The sequence below is a fragment of the Haemorhous mexicanus genome, chromosome 3 (assembly GCF_027477595.1).
Source record: "Haemorhous mexicanus isolate bHaeMex1 chromosome 3, bHaeMex1.pri, whole genome shotgun sequence".
Taxonomy (NCBI): Eukaryota; Metazoa; Chordata; class Aves; order Passeriformes; family Fringillidae; genus Haemorhous; species Haemorhous mexicanus.
Window position 1 is genome coordinate 43,432,312 of NC_082343.1, and position 20,805 is coordinate 43,453,116.

General features: G+C 42.8%; 1 protein-coding gene across 3 annotated transcripts in view; it reads right to left on the bottom strand.

The window, feature by feature from the left end:
• Positions 1-8,115: 8,115 nt before the first annotated feature.
• Positions 8,116-20,805, bottom strand: part of TRIM67 (tripartite motif containing 67) — a 33,757-nt gene continuing 21,067 nt past the window's right edge. For all 3 annotated transcript variants that reach the window (XM_059843357.1, XM_059843356.1, XM_059843355.1), the window contains 5 exons: positions 20,424-20,569; positions 17,456-17,594; positions 16,190-16,493; positions 9,160-9,322; positions 8,116-8,181 (listed from right to left, as the gene is read on the bottom strand). In XM_059843357.1, the coding sequence (XP_059699340.1) occupies positions 8,116-8,181; positions 9,160-9,322; positions 16,190-16,493; positions 17,456-17,594; positions 20,424-20,569 (818 nt within the window). The remainder of the gene's footprint in view (positions 8,182-9,159; positions 9,323-16,189; positions 16,494-17,455; positions 17,595-20,423; positions 20,570-20,805) is intronic.

A 20,805-nucleotide genomic window follows, 5' to 3' on the forward strand; every position in this document is an offset into this window, starting at 1 on the left:
TCGAGGTGTACCGGTACCCCTGTGGGCTGGGAGCCTGACAGGTGATCCCTGTCCCGAGGTCTGTGTCATGCCCATCTTGCAGCACCATTGGAGGCTTCCCCCCTCCCAGGATGGGAAAGTGTTCTGGGATAGGGAGAGCCACACCACAGACAGGGATGCTTTCTGGCCCACTGCTTCCCCCACACCTTCCACCTTACTTGCATGTCCTGGAGAAGGGCTCTGCTAGCACAAAGAGGACCAAGAGGAGGGAGAGGGCTTGGAGAGATCAAGTGCCAGGGAACAAGCAGGAGGAAGTGTTTCTGGAGCCGTGTAGGAACAGAAGGGGTGTGCAGAGTTTGGTTGCTAAATGCTGTTATCACATTTCATAATCGCATAATTTGATTTCTTACTCAGTATTGGTTGCAGATTCAAACTAGAATTAAGATTCCTGTCTGGTTACAGACTTAATGACTTATTTGACATTAGAGAAATGTCAAATCACGATGGCGTGTGAAGGTGTAACCACTAAGAATTTAGTACAGAGCATCAAGACTTGTTGAGGCAACAGATGTTGCTTTGGATGTTGTAAGATAACCTGTATTTTACAATTCATGGTTAATCCTTGAGCTTAGTTTTTACTGCTCACTTCTTGATAAAGTTTTGTTCATCTCACGTGGCATATAATGTGGGACTTCACGTTCTCCATCAGCTTTGGTAAGTTAAAATGTTCAGTTTCCACCTCCACAGCTCCCAAAAGCTATTTGGGAGTGAAACTTAGTCAGAATGGAGTGTAACTTTTGCAGTCGTGCTTGTAAGATCTGAAAAAAGTTGAAAAAAATAATTTCTTAAAGTAAAAAATTGAAAACTGAAATGCCAAGTTGACAGTGGAATGTGAAACTTTTTGGGGGAAGGAAATGAAAAGTTTATTCAAAGTTTTGTATTTTCACACTTAATGTGTTGTATGCATTATGAAAGGCTTCTGTTACATGGAGATAGGTTTGCTTTTTCATATCATGTCTCCAAGGTGTTTTGAGCTGGGCACGCTACACTTCTTTTGGAATGCTGTGCTCAGATAATCATGGTACTTTCAGTCTTGTTTTGTTATTACTGGATGCGTCACCAACATTGGCAAAGGAGAGTGTTGAGAACCTGTTGCACCTAGTGTTTCTCTGGGCTGGTGTGTGTTGGTGATGAACAGAGTATGCAAGTGTACCAACAGCAAGCTGTGTTGGTTTTGGAGCACACACTGATACATGAAAGCCAGTATTGACTGAATAACATTGATTATGGGGACAGGAGAGCAGGGCACATCTTATTTTGCCCTCTGTCTGCAGTTGCATAGAGGAATGAGGTGTAAAGGAGGAACTTGAGGATTTCTCCTTATCTGCACTCTTTCTCATGCCTTTTCCTATTGCAGTTATCTTTATTCCCTTTTTCCCTATGTGTTAAGCCATATGTGAGAATCTTTTTTTCCCCAGTCAAACCCTTTGCCATAAGAGTTGATGACAAGTTGTGTTTTTTGCAGGGGAAGAAAAGAAAGGCTATGATTGATGTGTCTCCACACCGTTGTCTGTACTTTCTCCTGATTGTTTTGGCTGGGTTCCTGTTTCTTACCCTGGCGCTGCTGTCAGAATGCTTTATTCTGCCTTACTGATAGATGTCTGTGAAGGTTGTGTGAGTGCCTTTTTCCAGGGGCTGGGTGTGCTGGGTGTGCTGCCTCTGAAGCACTGTGGAGTCCCTCACAGGCCATCTGCTTGACAGAGGTGTGCAGCTCCAAGACCATCAGTCATTTCAAACCATCTCACAAAGTCTGACAAGCCTTCTGCCCAGTCTTTTGCACTTCCCCAAAGGGCTTTCCAGTGAGAACCTACCAATGCTATGGTTCTTTCTGCTTATTCCAGTGTCAGAACCTTCTGGAGACTGGGTGATTTCCCAAAGTGTCTAAGGTGGGTCACATCTTTCCCAAGAGTTCTGTAACCAACACAAGCCAGAGCTAGCAGGGTGCTAGCTCTGGCTAGCTAGCTAGGTGTTTGTGCTGACAGAGGTGTTCCATGCACTGAATCAGGATATGTCTGAAGCTGAGGCACAGATGGTTGCTCTAAGGAAGGACACTCTTGGATTTCTGCATTTACTGGATTATTCTTGACTGTAAGTAATAAAGCAGTATCAACAGTAGGAGGTAGGCATGCAAACTGTATGAATGCCTCATCTATATAATCATAATTTGTAATAATAAGTAGGGTACTGATGCTGGATTTGTTGGCAATGTTATAAGAATTTATTTATAAACCGTAAAACAGCATAAACTTATATATCAGGTTTTCCAAAAGGGTAATAATAGTAATAATACACAAAGTTTTAGTTGGACCAAAAGACAAAAAGCAGTTTGTTTCTAATTCAAAAAATACAAACGTTTGCTACAGGTACAAAATTATAAAAAGTTTGTATTTTCCTCTTGATCTGGTGACAGATACATATAGCAGAGATGTATATTTCACCAGCTCCAAATTCATATAAGCTATGGGAAATGATAGTAAAGAAAAGAAATGTTGTAGTTAAGAAAACTTAGAAACAACTTCTTGTCTTCCATTTAACCAGAATTGAACACCATTTTCTTATTTCTTTGCAGTTTTTTAGTTGCCAACATTTAAATTAGTGTTACTCATGCTTCATATAACAATCAGAAATAACAGCAGGTTTTCCTCATGCATTTATTTTTAATATTCATCACATAATGTCTTCTCACCATGCTACCTAGGAAGGTTAGTGTTTTTATTGACAACATTTAAGGGAGGTGGAAGATAAAGGAATGCAATCAGGATCCAGGAATATTTCTATCTACTGCTTCACAGGAAAATGTTAGAAATTCTCCAATTAGCATAAAAATAAATTTTTAATTAATTCTGCTTGGAACTGTTTGCAATAACAAATGTAACAAAAAGGTCATTTAACAGAAGGGATAAATGCTGCTGAGTGCCTCTGTCAGTGAAACACACATCTGTCTCCTGTATTGTGCAATGATGCAGGAGCCCCACACATCTAGTCTCTTGGGTTTGCATATGGGCTTCTTTCTGCACCTGAGAAGACCAAATGTGTCTTATTAATGATGGATTTGTGCTTCAGGCTGCTGCTCCGCCTGGCTCTGTGTGTGCAGCATTCAGTAGAGCTGGGCAGAGGAACCACCGGAAATGTTGTCAGTAAAAACTAGAAGCAGCTCACTTTTTTTGTCCCTAAAAAAAAAATTTAAAGATAAAAGGAGTCTCCATCTTTGCCTGGTAATTTTCAGTGACAAGTGCCCTTTACATTTGCAATGTGGTTGATCTGTAACTGTAATCTCCCTTCCAAAGTTGATCTAGCCAAGATGCTTGGTTCAAAACTGAATTCTTGGTTTTGCTATTTAAAGCAGAATGCTGCAAAGCTAGTAAAGCCTGAGATAAGGTCTAACAATTCTCCTTCCTCATCTTTCTGTTTGTGACCAAAGGACGTACCAGATGGCACCAGAAAGCTGCTGTTCCCAGGTTGTGGAATTTTGTGTCCCTTTTCACAGGGACAGATGATCTGAACTGTGGTCCATAAATACACCACCTCTTGCTGGCAGTTCAAACACAGTGTTTTTCATACAGTGGTGGTGGCAGCTTGGCCTTAATCCCATCTCTCTTACTTTAAGAAATATTGTCGTGTGAGAAAACAACAACAAAAAAAGCTGCATCTCACATTTCTTCTTGCTCTAGAACAACTGGGAAACCAGAGTGTGGGGTGGTCTCTGCCATCTTTACTAACTATGATTTGAGGGGAAAAAAAAGAAAATAAAAAACAACTCACACAGCACTACCACAGAACTCTATCACCAGCCAAGAACAAACTACAGCAATACACTATCATGGCATTATTTACAACATGATGGAACGTAATGCATATAATAAATTACATTTAATACTTTTTCCTCTTAAACTCTGATAAATGTAAGCTCATGCTTATTTTATTTATTTTGTTCAGTCCAATATATTTTCCTCTATGTATCTTAAGTGCATAGGCAAGTATAGGAGGTGACAGTGCTGTTTGCCCATCTTTTCTATGTTTTTAGAAGTCAAATTGCTTTCCAAATTTTACATCACAGTATATTACTGTCCTCACTGAGATTAATTTTACAGCACATACCTTTCCACAGCAGAAGGAGCAAGGGATTGTCAGCTACATGTGTGCTTATATTGACATTAAGTCTTACTAAGAGATCTTGTGAGCTCTTTTCAAGTTGATGAGGGAAAAGGAGGAAGTGGAATTTGTATAGCATTGCGTGCTTTGGGAAGTCTGACAGTGCTCCTGAACTTAATGGAAATTGGCAGAGGAAAGAGCCAGGAAGAAGGTTTGCAAAAGGCTAAGGTTGGGGCTCCCAGGGGTCGGTGAAAACTGAGAGTCCTTTGTCGCTCTGCAGGACAGAAAGTTCAACTGCAGTATTTATTTTGCAGCTGTTCAGAGGTTCCATACTGGTGTGTGCAGAAGTCAAGCTTTGTTATGTTAATAAGGGGAGGGCCTCTTTGTGTTTTGGTGGGGTTTTTTTAAATGTTAAGTCAATTTACAGCTACTTCGTGTGGGCTCTCTACCATAGTGGATGGGATTTAGCCCAGTGCAAGAGGTTTTGCTCTCCTGCTTATAAGAAGCAGCCTGGCCTGTAGGAGCTGTAGAGTCCCATGACAGGCAGCTTTGGGTGAGCTTGGAGCCCCAGAGAGCTGCAGAAATACTTTGAGGGAACAAAAGGAAGAAGAGCACACAAAGTGGTCCCCTTGGATTCCACTATTCCACTCCTCCGTGCTCTGGGCTCTCCCTGAACAGTCAGCAACGCTGTTCCTGCAAGGACTAAAGGCTGACTCCCTCCTAAAGAAAGGATTTGGAGGAAACAAAAACTGGCATAAGAGATACTACACATGGAGAATGTGCAAACTGCTGGGTTTGTAATGAGATGGACCTTGGGGAAGTTGCCTGCAGAGAAGGAAACTACCTCCATCCTGAGCAGAGGAGTGGGAGTGCGAGTGCCCCACCTCTCCCTGCTTGTGTTCAGATGGCCCCTGCAAGCTCTGCATAAATACTAATGTGTGGAGTTGTTAGTTTCCTAGAGTAATTGTAACTACTTAAGCATTATTTCTGTTAATCAAACTATGAAAATGTACCCAGCTGAAGTCACAAGAGTGCACTCTATGAGGATAACGGGTTTATTGCTACAGGCCATGCCAAATGTAAGTTCTTGATTGTGTACACAACCAACACATGCAAACCCTTTGTTTAGTTTTTTACCTAGGGTAAAATAGTCTTACTAATGCAGGTAGCCTACTTCTAACTGTGTTCCTTTTAACTTATTTGCATTTCTACTAGGTTAAAAGGAGAATATAATGGTAGCTACCCTACTTTTGTGATTGTTGGAATGCGTAGAGGGTAAAAACTGAGCTTCTCTACTCACTGCTTCTACCTACTGTCCATATACTCATTAGAAATCAACATGTCACTCAATGTGTTCTCCTCAAGATATAAAACACCAGGAACTGACACCAAAGCAACTATGAAAACGAAAACTGAGTACTGCAAACACTTCTAAAAGTCATTCAGAATTAATTTTAAACATCTGGCAATGGTTGAAAATTGGAAAGATGTAAATTCATTTCAGTTTCCTTTGCAAAAGTTGGGAGTAAAGACAAAGATCCTGCCCCAAAACAAACAATGCCCTGTCTAATACAAGTGAAAGTGGAGTGCCTTCCATATTAAAATTATCACAGGATGTTTCCCCATATAAAAAACTATGTGCAATTTATGTACAATATTCCCATACACTACTTTGACTGACAATACTCAAAGCCAATGCTATGATTACAACTGTTAGGTTTGCAGAAGAGCACACTCAAGAGGAAATTTGGGGTCTGGTAGCGTTCTAGCTGAGGTAGGTGAAAACAGACCTGCTAATTAGAAAATCTTGCATGAGTTCGTATGGTATTGAATGAAACCGAAGATTATAACACAGCTGGTCTCTGATATTCTTTACAAAACCAAGATAAGCATAGCACAGTTATTCCATTGTCTACAAGTTTACTAATACAATCCATTCCACATTTTAAAGGAAGTGTTGTTGCTTCCTCACTTAAAAGCATATGTTATTATTTTTCCATCATTGGTTTTATTTCCTGTTTCAGTCTTGACATTGCTGAAGGTACGTTGCTGTCCTGCAGGAGAGGTGGGCTACAGGATGCTTGGCTGGCTACAGGCAGCAGGATGGCAGACTGCTCTGTGTCTGTGCAATAGCCCAGCTCTGTTCTGGGCTGCCTTTCCCTTCCCACAATGGCTCTGAGGTGAGATGACCCACGGGAGGATCCTGGCTGTTTGCCACAGGGAAGCCTTGCCATCACTCAGCACTACCGGAGTGATGTGCTCCAGACAGAGAGCAGAAGTGGGCCTGCAGCAGGATATCTGGGGGCTGGCAGGCTGCCTGAAGGCAGGCCTGGGCTCTTTGTCCCGTGGCTATGCTTTAATGCAAGGCAGTAAGCTGGATTTTGGTCAGAATATTTGTTTTCAGGTTTAAAAATTACATGCCTGATAAGAATATGCGTGTGCGTATACGTATGCTTGAAGAGGAAAATTTGTATAAGCAGCAGGATTTTAAAAAAGGAAATAGTACATTGATAGGATTTGAAAGTTTATGCTCTTCTTGTTTGATAGCACCACACCTCTATAGGGTTAGAGTGACAAGAGTCCAAGATGTCATGGGCTCACCAAGCCTGCTGCATCTCGTCCTCAGGCATTGCCACTATACACACACACACACACACACACACACACACACGTGTTTCCTCTAAACATGTTAACTGGGTTCAGAGGAAACAAAGCACACAGGCAAACTAGTGTTTGTTTTTCTGACAACTGCATGCAGGTGACAGTGCCAGGGCAGTGAGAAAAGATCACTGTCAGTCAGACTCCAGCTGTCACAGGCAGCACCTGAAATGGCTGCTCGTTTTTGTGGGACATGCCAGGCACAGATCAAGTCTTGCAAAAGATTTATGTCCCAATACAGAAAAATTCTTAGGGATGGGTTTTGCATTACTGCTATTAATCTCACTCAAGTGTTTCATTAGGATCAAGACATTAATTAGCTCACAGTAATCTAAAAGAAAATTAAGGCTTCAGATCTCAAAGCTACATTGGAACTACAGCTGCACAGGTTTTATTAGGATCAAGGCTGGAAAGCATCATTTCTCAATGTGGGAGACTTTGCGTGTGCCATATTTAAATAAATCTTGTATCATTTCAGTTCAAAGGAATCTCTCACGTGCTGTTTTTTAAGAGTTGCGCTGATAACCACAGTCACATCTTCTCTAAGTGTCTCCACACTCATGCCTAAATAACAAACATTAAAATGCATCAAGGATGTTTTTCTTTTGACTTTCTGTACCTGAATTCTGCATGTATCATGGTGTTAGCTAAAATCAACCCAGCTATTTCATGGCAGCGTTTGGGAACCAATCTTGTTGTCATTGCAGGTAAGTTCTGCCACTGAATTCTAAAGGGACATTATCCTGTAGCTTACTGCAGTCTAGAGCCAGAAGGAATAATCCATGATCATTTGAGCCCCTGAATGGAATCGACAACCAGGAATTCTTGAGCATATAACCTCCACCTCAGCTGTCAAAACATATGCTTTCTTTATTTAAGGACTTCAGGTGGCAAGGGAATCCAGTTCATCTACTGGTAAACTGCTCCAACATCCAACGTCTTTCAATCTCACCCATTTTTTCCAGCATCCCTAATACTTAAGCACAAATCCAGCCATGAGAGAGAAAATACACTCATTTAACCTTTTGCTTTACAGATGTGTTTGTGTGTGTGTGTGTGCACATGAGTGTACATATGTATGCAATGCAGAGTAGATATGTTCAGGTACCCATCTGCAGTCGAGTGCCAGTCCAGTGGATGTGCTTGCTACGGCTGTTAAATTGAAAATGGAGTGGCCTGGCTCTAACCAGCCGATTATTCGGTGAGCAGCATGCTGCACAGTGTTTCAAGTCAGGGAAGAGGATGCTTTTTTACTGACTTACTGAAAAGTGCCAAAACACACTGAGAAATCTTACAGAATCCAGCACAGTGTCAGATGGGGCTTCATTAGTTGTTGGGCAACTTGGGCTGTTTTACAGATTGTGGCACCTCCAGTCCTGTGTGCAGGGTCACCTGCGCAAAGAAGAAATAACATTAGATTCAAAACGGAGACATCCTCAGCAAAGAGCAGGCAAATGACATGGAAAGAGCTGCGGGACTGCAGGTCCAAGTTTAAATCAAGACTATTAATGGAGATGATATCTAGTCTTTGAAATGAACAAGTCTCCTTCCCCCTTCCCTCCTGAATACTTTGGGACCGAGAAGCCAGGTGTCTGTATCTTTTCCCAAATGTAGCCACCAGTAGTAGGTATCCACAAGGTAGGTAGGTGGGTAGGTAGGTAGGTGGGTAGAAGATTGATGGGATGTCTGCATGAGGGACCCCAAGTTCTTCAGGACAGAGGTCCTGCAGTGGAGCCCATGGACATGATGAGTGTTCCACCCTGGCTGTCCTGGTCCTACCTGACCTAAGCTGACTTCCTTCAGTCCTCAGGCTCCTGGGTATTTCCACAGGTTCTCTCTCATACCACACCCAGTTTCTAGCCATAAGCAGTGGTCTTGAAGTAAAAATGTGTTATAGTTAAAGACAAGAGGAAAACCTCTTGTACACAGAGCACAAGAATGACGTGCTGACTGATATGCTCTGTTGTGCCAATTCCCTGACCTATGTTGCCTTTGCTCTCCTTACCACCGTGCTGCTCATACTTCAGTCATTTTCCAATGTTAATTATCTCCAAACATGAGATCTAGGAAAAATTAGGATGGTTTTTAGTCAAACTGGCAGGGGAGAATTTTAGAGACACTGCTTTCCAAGTGAAGCATTGCAGGAAAATCAGAGCAGCAGTTAGTGCAAGCAGGTACTTTTACTGTTTTACAGCATTACTCTTCACATTGGACAGGCAAGGCAGAAGGTCAAATGTAGTCCAAAGAGTGTGAGTAGCCTAGATGTAAGCCTGAGAAGGAAAAGAACCCCTGTCTGTACTGACTACCCACAGATGATGCTATCAGCTCCTTTAGCTGGAAAGGGTAAGTGGGGCTGGACTGCAGATTTACCTGGACGTTCCGATTGAGGCTCAGTGCCGGCATGAAGACGCCCTCGATGTTTTCAAACGCTGGAGGCCCCTGCTGCTGCCCATTTATGTAAAAGGTCAGGTTGTGCTTGTTCAGATCCAGGAGCACACCAACAGTGGCACCTTTAGAAACGCCTCCTTCAGTCCTAAGGTACAAAGGGCACATTGTTGGTGAAGGCAGAGCACACTGTGCTGCTCTCTCCAGGACCAGCCAGCCTGACTAAGCACAGACAGCCTGGAGCAGCACAGGGAAATGATTATCCCTGAGGCATTTGGGGATGACTGATCCACACCTTTATCTGAGGCATACACAGCACATCCATGGGAGCTTAATGAAGGGATCCTGAACAGAAATTAGATCCACTTCTCCTGCAACTGCAATTTAAGAGGTGAAAATGGGGTCCAGAGCTAACAGCTAATGACAAATTGGGAATTGAGCCAGTGGAGTCCTGGAGACACATCACCCCTGAGTATTCCTGTTACAGTGAAGTGATGCATGGCAGGAAATGAAATAGCAGGAAGCTGTTTTGTTAGGTGTTCATTTCTAATCAATATGCCTGCTAACAGCTCCAGAGAGAGACTTTAAGTTCAACTACTCACCCTGGCATGCTCTAAGGGAACCCAGATTCCCAGAGCCCAGGGAGGAGCACAGGTACAACAGAGAGCGGTTTTGGGGAGGAAGGAAAGTTGGTACTGGTTAGGCCTAAGCGTAGCTTCTGACTGGTATGGTGCTCAGCTATAGGACTGGGAGCTGTCTCGAGTGTGCAGGCAGGGTTATTAATACCAGTGATAATTGGTTGTGTCAGGAGCAGCTGCTGAGAGCTTCTGCAGTGGCAGAGCTTGCCAGGACACACTCAGCCAGCCATTACACGCTCGAGCGATTTGACATTAATGCACTTTGACTCGGGGGTTAGTCAAACTCAGAATCACTTTAAAGGACACTGAGCAAAAATACCCACTAGATGAGCAGATTGGCCACAGGCACAGCCATTCTGCTGATATCATGGGGCTCTGCAATGGATTTACAGCCTGACACCATTTGTTCGGGGTAAATCAGATTTCAAATAATTTGCAGTAGGAAAGGAAGCAGCTGTCTTATGTCCCATGCACTCGCCTCAGGCACACAACATTCATGAGATTAACGGCATTTTATCATAAAATTTATCACAATAGGCAGGCAAAACATAAAAAAAGTAAAAAGGAGGGGGGACTGGAATACGATTAGGAAGAATGTAGTGCAGGATAAGAAATTTTCCCCTTGTCCACTAGGTGTCACAAAGTGTTTTCCTTTAGACTAAATGCGGCACGTGGCACTTCATCTGAAGGTAGATTACAGAAAACTGTTCTGACTTCTCCATTTAAAGCTCTTCAAACAATAACAGTATAGCTAAGAATCATGGATTGACTCGGAGAGGTTTTAGATGTGAAAATTCACTGTTCTCAGATGCCTTTGATTTGATCTCTGGTCCTATAAGTATTAATAGGTTTCTCGCTGAGCTCTTCTCCAAAACCACAAAATAAATTATTTTCCATCAAAACTTAAGATGCTTACCTACCATGAGTATCTCACTATATAGACTGTTTTTATTAAAAGCCCTCAGTCATAAAACCCACTATGAGATTGTGGGAAGCAAATATTATGATTTGGACCTATTTACAAGTAGATTACTTTTTTTTCCTCTCTGTTTAGGAACAGCTTTCCATGTAGGACACCACATTTTAGATCCTGCTTAAAATGGATTTTATTGCATCCTTTTAAATGACATAGAATCTCTTAGGGAAACAGAAACAGCAACATTTCTTTGAGATTATGATGTTCTTTCCTATGTGACAAGTTAATTTGTTTCTCATGGACTAATTAGCTGTGTGCTGCACAGTGACATTGAGTGACCCCTCTGCAGCCCCTGGGGACAGCCCCACTGAAGAGGAGATAGATTCTGCCTGCAGATTCCAAGCAGGCAAGGGCAGGACCCAGCTGAGGCCCCTACACGAGCCACAGGGGTGTGGGGGCAGAGCAGAAGGATGGGGACCTTCTCCCTTTATTCCTGCCCCAAGTTCTGCAGGAATTCAGCAGGTAGATTGCCCCAGTCTTACTCCATCATCTCCCCACAGCAAAAAGTGGCTCTGGCAGGATTTAGGGAGGACAGAAGCAGGCAGTAGCTCTTCACCACACTGCTACAAGGGAGGCTGGACTTCTGCTGGGGCTGAACAGCTGCTCTTACTCAGCATCCCATGCTTCCTTGGGAACAGTACTTAGAGGACTCCAGCACTTTTTGGACTATTTTCCTGGTTCCTTTCTCTAGGAGGAGACTGGGAGAGTCTGTTTTATGAGAAAACTTCTGCAGTACATTTCCTCACTCTTATGTACACCATTTTGACAGCTTTACAGGCTAATTCTTCTAATAAATGCTTTTGTTGTGGTAAAAAAGCCAAACAGCTCAAGAGACTCAAAGTGATGTTGCTCCCTCCTGGTACACTTCTGTGGCACCATGTAGAAAACCTGCTCCTTTACTTAAGCTTCTTAATGACACTTATACCACACAAGCCAGTAATCTTTCATGTAAAAGGAAAATGCAACTTTTTTGTTGCAATGCTCCCTTAATAAATACTTAGTATTTATTAAAGGACAATCCAATTCTGGAGATAGGCAACACTGTTTCATTTTTTTCAAGTAAATTATCTGAAGATTTTAATTTCTGTGTACAACACTAAGTCCTGAGTGCAGAAGTGCTGTGCAGAAGCCTGAAAGGTCAGAGTACAGAAAAGGGAATTAGGCTACCATGAAAAATGCAGTTGCCTGTAGTAGTAGAGGCTGTTATTCCAAGATGCTTTCAGTAACAGCTTGGACAATATGCAGGATATGATTGCATGAACTGGCTTGAGGAATTAAGAAGAGTAGTTTCACTATTATTTAAAAATAAATATTAATCATTTATGAACAATTTAATAAACTGAATAATTAATTCAATTCTCCATTACAATATTTTAAGTGTTGGCTTTACAGCATCTTAAAAACTTCATGATATCTATTGCTAATTATAGCATTTTTCATTCAGTTGTAGCATTTCCATGTGATGCAAAAAACTGCTTTTGAGATCTCTGAAGTCAATGAAGAGACTCTCCTGATTGCAAGAGACTTTTAAGACTAAAATGTAAATACTCTAGATTTCAACTTTCTGTTTTTCAGTATAAAATATTTCAGTATAAAATATTTCAAGGAGATTTACACCTCCTTTTTTCCATAGACATGAAGTGGCTGGAGTATTGCCTGTAGCACCTGCTAGTCCTGCTCTTGGGAGCTTTGCCAAGGAACAGATCCATTGCATTGAATGTCAGTGCCTCTTGTTAATGGGCATACAGCACCACTCAGAACAGTTTGGGTTGGAAGGGACCTTTTAAGGTCATCTAGTCCAACCCCCCTGCAAAGAGCAGGGACATCTTCAACTAGGTTGAGTTGCTCAGAAGCCCACCCAATCTGACCTTGCTTGAATGTTTCTAGGGATGGAGCATGCACAACCACTCTGAGCAACAGGTTCAAGTGTTTCACCACCCTCATTGTAAACAAAATTCTTCCTTACAGCTAGTCTGAATTTAGCTTTTTACAGTTCAAAACTATCTCCCCTTGTCCTAGAACAAGCCCTGCTAAAAAGACTGTCCCCATCTTTCTTATAAACCCCCTCTAAGTACTGAAAAACCACAATCAGACCTTCCTGGAGCTTCCTCTTCTCCAGGCTGAGCATCCCTACTCTCTCAGCCTTCCTTCAAAGGAGCGAGGTTCCGTCCCTCTGACAATTTTTTACAGGATACAGCTGTCCTTCTGCAAGGGCTGCAAGTGCACGCTGACAGAACATGATCAGCCTCTTGGGCACCAATATCCCCAAGTCCTTCTTGGCAGGGGTGCTGTCAATCCCTTCATCCTCCATCCTGCCCTGATCCAGACACAGGGTCCGCACTTTGCTTTGTTGAAGCCCATGAGGTTCCCGTGGCCCCACTTCTTGAACGTGTCCAGGTCCATCAGGGTGGCATCCCATCCCTCAGGTGTGTCAACCACAGCACTCAGCTTGGTGTCATCTGTGACCTTGCTGAGGGTGCACTTGATCCCACTCTCTATGACATTGATGAAGACAATCAATAGAGCTGGCCCCAGTATGGACCCCTGAGGGACACCACTTGTCACCAGCCTCCATCTGAACATCTAGCTGCTGACCACTACCCTCTGGATGGGACTATCCAACCAATTCCTTATCCATCAGGCATCCATCGAATCCACGTGTCTACAATTTGGAGAGAAGGATTTTGTGGGGGACCATATCAAGGCCCTTACAGAAGTGCAGATGGATGGTGCCCATAGCTCTTCCCTTGTCCACTGCTGTACTCACTCCACCATAGAAGGCCACGAGGTTGGTAAGGCAGGACTTGCCCTTGGTAAAGCCATGCTTGCTGTCTTCGATCACCTCCCTGTCCTCCATGTGCCTTAGCATAGCTTCTGGAAGGATCTGTGCCATGATTTTCCCAGGCTCAGATTTCTGGGAACAACAAGACTTGAAGGTGCCTCCAAAACCTATCTCTCTGCCCTAAAGTATTTTCTCAACCAGTTTCCTCAGCCTGTTCTCAAAAGGATCCCTCTGTTTCTGGGTGCATTAGAGTCTCCTGTTCATGCCCCTTCTAGCCTTACAGAAGTCATGCTAGATCCAATTTTGCATGCTGTGAGTGAAAGGAACAGAAAATGTGACAGATCACACAAATTAGTCTTTCGAGCTCTATCTCTGGTTATCCTTGAAACTAGTCATTTATTAATTACCCTAATTTATTCTCACAAAGTTTAGGAAGCAAGAAACTATTACTAAGGTGTAACTTTCACCACAACAACATCCCGGAGGTTAAAAGTTGACAATGAATTTGCTTTGGATTGTGATGCTGTGCTGTCATGCACTTGTTTCCAGCAGGGAAAAACAAATAGGCAGCAATAACTGTTTCCACAAGACTATTACAGCTAATGAGTTAAAAAACTGACCTAGTTGACTGTCACAGTTAAAAATATAATGCCTAGACCTAATTTCATTGAAGCACATGTGATTTCATAAGACTACATGCCCTTTGCGAGTGTACTTCCCTTGAACAGATATTCCATGGGTCTATCCATGCCTTGCACATGCCTTTTGTGTTTTATCAGGTAAAAACTGGGAAACTATCTACAACAGAAAGCACTTTGTTCTCTTGATTAAGCAGGATGATTGGAAATCCTAAGTGTTTCCATTGCTTGGGTTTCCCAGCAAAAAGCTTTTGCATAGCTTGTGTGCTGCTTGCCGGGAGGAGCGTGCCGAGGACCAAATCCATAAAATAGGTTTCTGGGACAGTGGTGCACAGAATGGTTGCCAGCTTTTTTCCAGAAAACATAAGCTGTTCCACAGAGCATTAAAATTAATACAGCTTAACATTACTTCCGCCCTGAATCGAATCAAGATGTTAAAGGGACAGAGAACTTTTTGGTATATTTATTATACTGATGTTATTTTACTCTGTATTGTCTTAGAGCATGATCTAAGGTTTTTGGACCCATGGAGAACAATCCAAGTGACTTCAGACAGCTTTTTGATCCAGCTACAAGGTCCTTCCACCTGTCTATAATGAACTGCAAAATCAAACCATGTTTCAAACAAAATTTCCCAGCAATTGCAGCGTACTTCCTTGAAGCACAGGTATGCTGTAGAGTATAAACGACTATTCAGTGGGAGACATTACAATCAACCTTAGGACACAGTGCACGTTGACACAATCTTATCACTTTAAGGAGACACCTGCATTTCAGTGCTTTAAAAATCACTGTAAAACTTTGTTTTAATAGTTTGGTATAACAGAAAAAACACCTAAGACAGTGAGAGTCTGGTGGGACAGTCAGTAGAAAACTAAACAGAAGGTGATTTCAGCTCTGTTTCAGCTCTTTTGATTTCAGCAGCCACAGACCTGCTACATATCTTTAGTCAGTCATTTTATTCATACATCAATTTCCCATTGCGATAGAACAGGTATATGAATACACCATTTTCCAAAATAAGCAAGGGAATTCGGATCCTTTTCAGAGGAGATCTTCTCAAGGGTCTCAGCACCCAGCTGACCTTCAGCTAAGGCTGAACCTCTCATGGGACACAGAAAAAGAGCAGTGCAGTTCTGCTCTGATACCTTCAAGCAAAGTTAACCTTGTGTCCCCTGCACAGTCTGGCATCACTTCAACAAAACAGAAGCCAGTGCTAGGCAGAAATAACTATCCTGAGCACTGAAAGTCATGCAACCGTGTCAGCACAACACAGGATCTGTGCTGACAGTTGTTCTCTCTGTGTGATCCACCCCTGGAGGTACCTGCAGCTAGAACATGTCTCTCTGCTGCTCAGTTGCATTGACAACACAGAGCCTCCGAGTGGTGGGAGAGAGAGGCTTGGTAACAGTGGCTTGGGGGCATTCTGAACTCCTCCTCTAAGTTGGTTGCACTAGTTGAGGTGCTTTTCAAAGCTCTTTGGTACAATGAAAGCTGTCACTTAGCCCTCACTGCCAAACAGTCCCTTGTATCCAGATCTGCCTCACTGTGACCTACAGCAAAACCCTTAATAGCTGTCAGAACTGGCGACAAACACCTGCAGCCTAATTATTGTACAATCTGCAGCCAAGATTCCTCCTAATGAAGAGGACCAACCACCTTTCTTCCTCCAGCAATGAGAGAAGTCCTGCATCCATTGTGCCGTGCCCGTGTCTGCTGATGTGGGTGGAACATGCAATAATGGGTTTAAGTCCCAGCAGGGGGCATTTAGGCAAAATCTCAGGGAAAAACCAGTAACTGTGAGGATAACAAACACAACAGAGACTATTAAGGTGCAATCACTGTCACTAGTGATTTTTAAGAAGGAATAAAATGAGTACATTTAGCCAGGAGCTGGACTAGACGGCTTGCTGAGACACCTGCCTGGGATGCAGGGCAGAAGAAATGCCTGTGAGGAGAAAAGCCCCCAGGCAGCACTCACCGGTTGGTGTGAGAGTTGCAGTGCATGAACCAGCTGCGGTTGTTGTCCACATACATGGCCCACGCCTTGTCGTCCTTGCCCAGCATCATGTCCTTGACCACGTTAATCCTGGCAATGCCGAAGGCTGGGTCCGGGTGGTTGTCGTAGCGGTCCACGTGCAGCTCCCAGTAATGCACACCCTTGGAGAAGGCGGCGGTGCCCAGAACCACCCGGTCATCGTAGCTGTTGCAGGTGGCAGTCTGGTTGTCATTCGACAGCACTATGTCTCTGTGAGCTGAGGAGGGGTCAAAGGTGAACCACGCCACTGTGGAACGGGAAAAGGAAAGGCAGGATTAGACCAGGAGGGGCTGTGTCCAAGTGTTGTCTGCTTAACTCAAGTAAGAAGGATAAAATTCTGCCTTTGTAAAGACCTCACTGTACTCTGAGGTAATAAAGACCATCTTCCCTTGTTACTGTAGGCATCTACACACAATTAATCTGAGCTGGTACCCTGCTGTTCTTCAGCTCAGAAGTGCTTTGCATCATTTGTGCTTGTTCCCCTGAAATCTAGCTGCTAAGGGTAGTGACATTCTGTCCACACACAGTAACAAGAGAGTCACTGAGGAGACAAAGGCTGCTCCATGACATGGAAACTGCTCATGTCAGTGAATTGGTTCAGGATCACTTTTAATAGAAATGGAGATTAGCTGTGTCCGTGCTGGTTAGGATTGACTTCACTAGTTTATCAAAGTGAAGGGTTTTTTTAAAAAAAGAGAAAAGAAGGCCCCAAAAGCTCTTAAAGTATAAATATTTTATACTGGCCTATTTTGGCAACACAGCATAAAAGTGGATAATAGCATGCACTTCTCAATTCATTACAATATCATTAATGAAGATGAACTTCCTGTATTGTCTGTATGGATGTCAAGTATAATTACAGAGGAACAAGCATGAGTTCCCATCTCTGTATTATCAAACCTTGCAGGGAAATTGAAGCAGTAGTGAAGAAAAAGGCAAATTCCAAAGACAAATGTAGAAAGGGAGACAGAGTGGAACAAAAAATATCCCATGAGTTGCATAACTGTTTCTGTACAATAAAGAAAGTCTCTTAGTTAGATCCTAGACTTTTACAGCCAGCTAAAATCACACAGCTTGAAGCCTGAAGTGTTACTGATAATGGAAAATGCCAGTAGGTGTCAAATACATTAATGGGTGCAAAGGGATGCAAGTGTCCTGCCACTGAGACCAGCAGCTTTTCATTTAGAAAGTGGCAAAGGCCCAGCTCACCATCCGACGTCTGTAAAATGACCGTCTTGCTGTAAGGACCAACGCCCGAGGAGTTGAAAGCTTTGACTCTGGCATTGTAAGTGCTGTTGAAATGAAGGCCGTCGATGGTGCAGAGGGTCTCCTTGCCAACATACACTTCCTAAACATTCCAAAAAAACGAGAAAGAGAGAGAATGAGGGACATAGTTTAACGTAGTGAAGACTCCTAAATATAAGCCAAAAGTGAAGAGCTTCTCTTTGCTTCCCAGGATGAATGAGTTATGCTGTTATAATGCAAACAGCCACAGCATGGGAGACATCAAGGATGGTCAGCACTGGACAAACTAAGGTGAAGATGAAGCTGGAAGGGTAAAGCAATAAAGGGCAGCACAGAAAGATCTTCATGCTCCTCTTATCCTAAATATCTCCAAACTACTATTTTGGAGAGTAGTCTCAGTATCTGACACACCGTGGCCACTATTTTATGTAAGACAAAAAAAGGGGTCATATAAGACTAAAAAAAAAAAAAGGGGAAGTTTTGTTCTGTTGGAAAAGTTCTCTCATGCCTAGGTTAAAATACGATTTTGAAAACACAGATCCAGAAGAAAATTAACTCCTAAAAATTAGGATTACATGCACCACATGAAACAGTATCTAGACAACAGAGACATCAAAAAGATCTTCAAATATTTATCATACACAGCAAGTAGTTCTGTAATGTGAGATATTTCAGAGGGAGGAACATCTAGGCAGACCAATGAACAGGATCAGATTATGCAGGCTACAATCAACTGAAAGAAGCCTAGAAAATCCTGTCTTGGCAGCAGGTTGAAAGATAATTCCTTTCCACTTCTTATTTCTCTGATTCTGTGAAATCTGTAGGTTTATGGTAGCAAAGGAACCAAAGTGCTTAAACCTGTCACTAAGCAAACCACTCAGATCCCAGTTAGTTAAGACTTTAGGAATGCCAAGGAATAGTTCTGATGGTTAAGGCTCTTTCATATAAACCCAAAAGGATGTGATGAGTAAGAAAGAAATTGATTAAGTTTACAGCAGGACATGTGTTTGTCCTCTTTGCTACTAGGGTGGGTGCTACAAACAACAAAATCTCTTGGGTCCTGAGTGAGCTGGTTATCATTCATGGAGACAAAGAAGAGTTTTAATAGAATAATTTACCTCTATGTCATAAGAGATGCTGACCGTGAAAAAATTGTGTATTTGTTGAACAACTCTCATATTTTCTAATCCACTTCATGTTTACCACTGTTCACTGCTTCAGTTTATGCAGGTTGATGCTCTCTGCTTCTACAAAGATGTTCTTTAAATCCACCCATCAAATACTGACAAATTGCAGTCAACGTCTTTGCTGTCAGATATAGAATTCTCCATTTAAAAGGTCAGCAAACCCTTATTGAGATGGCATTGCTGAGAAGCCTGCCTTTTATATTTTAACAGGTAAAACCGAGGATGCTTCTACCACAGCAAGCAGACCGTTCCCCTTAGAAGTTTTTACCTTACGTTTTTAAGGATTGAGATAGTTTTGAAACTTTTTCAACCCAGAACCTTAACATGGCGCTGCTAGCAGCCCTAAAACCTTTGGCAGTACCAAAACTCACCCACACAAATGAGCCTGGATATGCACCAGCCTGAAATCTTGTGATTCACAAGACATAAATACCACTTTAAAAGTTTTATCCTGGATAAACTGGATAAAAGATACTGGAATTTGAACACCTTCTTCTAATTCTTCATTCATCACACACTGATAACCCCTTACCTAATAACATTGACTATATTGGCAGCTCTCAGCAGTTATTCGCAAAAAAAACCTCTTCACACTTTCAGTAGTGGAAGCCAGGCTCTTTAAATCCCTGTGAAATGTTACTTGGTCAAAGGAACCAAGGAGACCTTCCAAAAAACACAATGCCCTCTTCAAAATGCCCTGCCAATATTGCTGCCTCTTCTAATAAGGAGTGTCCAAATGAAGCACCTTTGCTGGCTATGGGGGTAGTGGTTTGGCAGATCCTTTGGTGGATCCATGCCAGGACATTTTCAGCTTGAGAAATCTTTAGGTTTCCTGGGAGAAGCCAGTTTGCAGCTCCCAAAGAAATGCCATCACAAGTTTTTGGCAAAAGTCCCTGTTTGCGAAGAAAGCAGCTGTGCTCCACAATGATGTCCAGATGCTTTTGAGGCACGAGCCCCTAGGGAAAGCACTGGGCCAGCCTGGTCCTGAGCAACAGGAACATGAAGTCTGCCTGAGGTAGAAGGGACACAGCTTCTAGGAGGACGTGGCTGGAAGAAAGCTGACTGAATTGCTTCTCTAGTTTGCTCATCAAAATGTGTTGAAAAAGTATGGGATCCCATAAGCACCTGTACCTGCAACCAGGAGCATCACGTTGTGGCATCACGCAGAGGATCTGGAAGGACAGCACTTGGGAAGCCTTTCCATTTTTATCAATTTCATCACAGCGTGACAGTGGAAAAAGCTTCCACCAGCCTGGTCTCATCCACTCCCAGGGGAAAGGTTTAGAAACCTGTATTTTTATGCAGGATCATATTTTTGCTCAGAAAATCAGGAAAGACTGAGCTGCATTTCTGGACCAAGAATGTCAGCTGTTGAAACAGGGTGCAATGGACAGATGAGAGCAGGGGCTCCAAAGAAATTTCTGGTTTGTGCAATGAACCACTTCCAGCTTCTCATATTCAGCAGACTCATATGGGATTTTCTACTCTGGAACACACTGGGCATACCTCAAGGCCCTCTTTCCAAAAGCCCTGAGAATAACCTCAAACAAACTTCCTACCTAGGCCAGCGGTTCTTCTATTAAGCAGCATCTGCATTGCTTTCTCCACCAGCACAATGGAATTAGGGATGTTCTGAGAACCCAGTTTTCCCTACCCCTCTCCCCACCCTCAGACAGAAACAAATCCGTATCTGGAGGAAACTCACATACAAAGAAACACAAATAAATGCTGAATGAAATTCTCACTCGGAATTGGCCACCATCTCCATCATCAAGTTCCAAGATATAACCCTCCACTGGGTTGTGGCTCAAAGGTGGCATCCTCCAGGCCAATGTCACACTGTTGTTCCTGGTGCAACACTTCTCCAGCTGCAGCAATGGGACGGGTGGCACTGAAACAGGAACTGGGGACAGGTTAGTGTAACTCTGCCCTACCCCATTAGTCTGTCCTGTGAGCACTATGGCAACTGCTCACCTCCTTCCCCTTGCAGGAGAGCCTGCGTTTGTTAGGAAGAGAGTCCATTCTCTTCCTTGAAACAAAACGCAGTAAAATTACATAACAAAATGTTGTTACCCAGTTAGACAAATCATTTCACTGGAATATGTAGACAGAAACATATCTGGACTT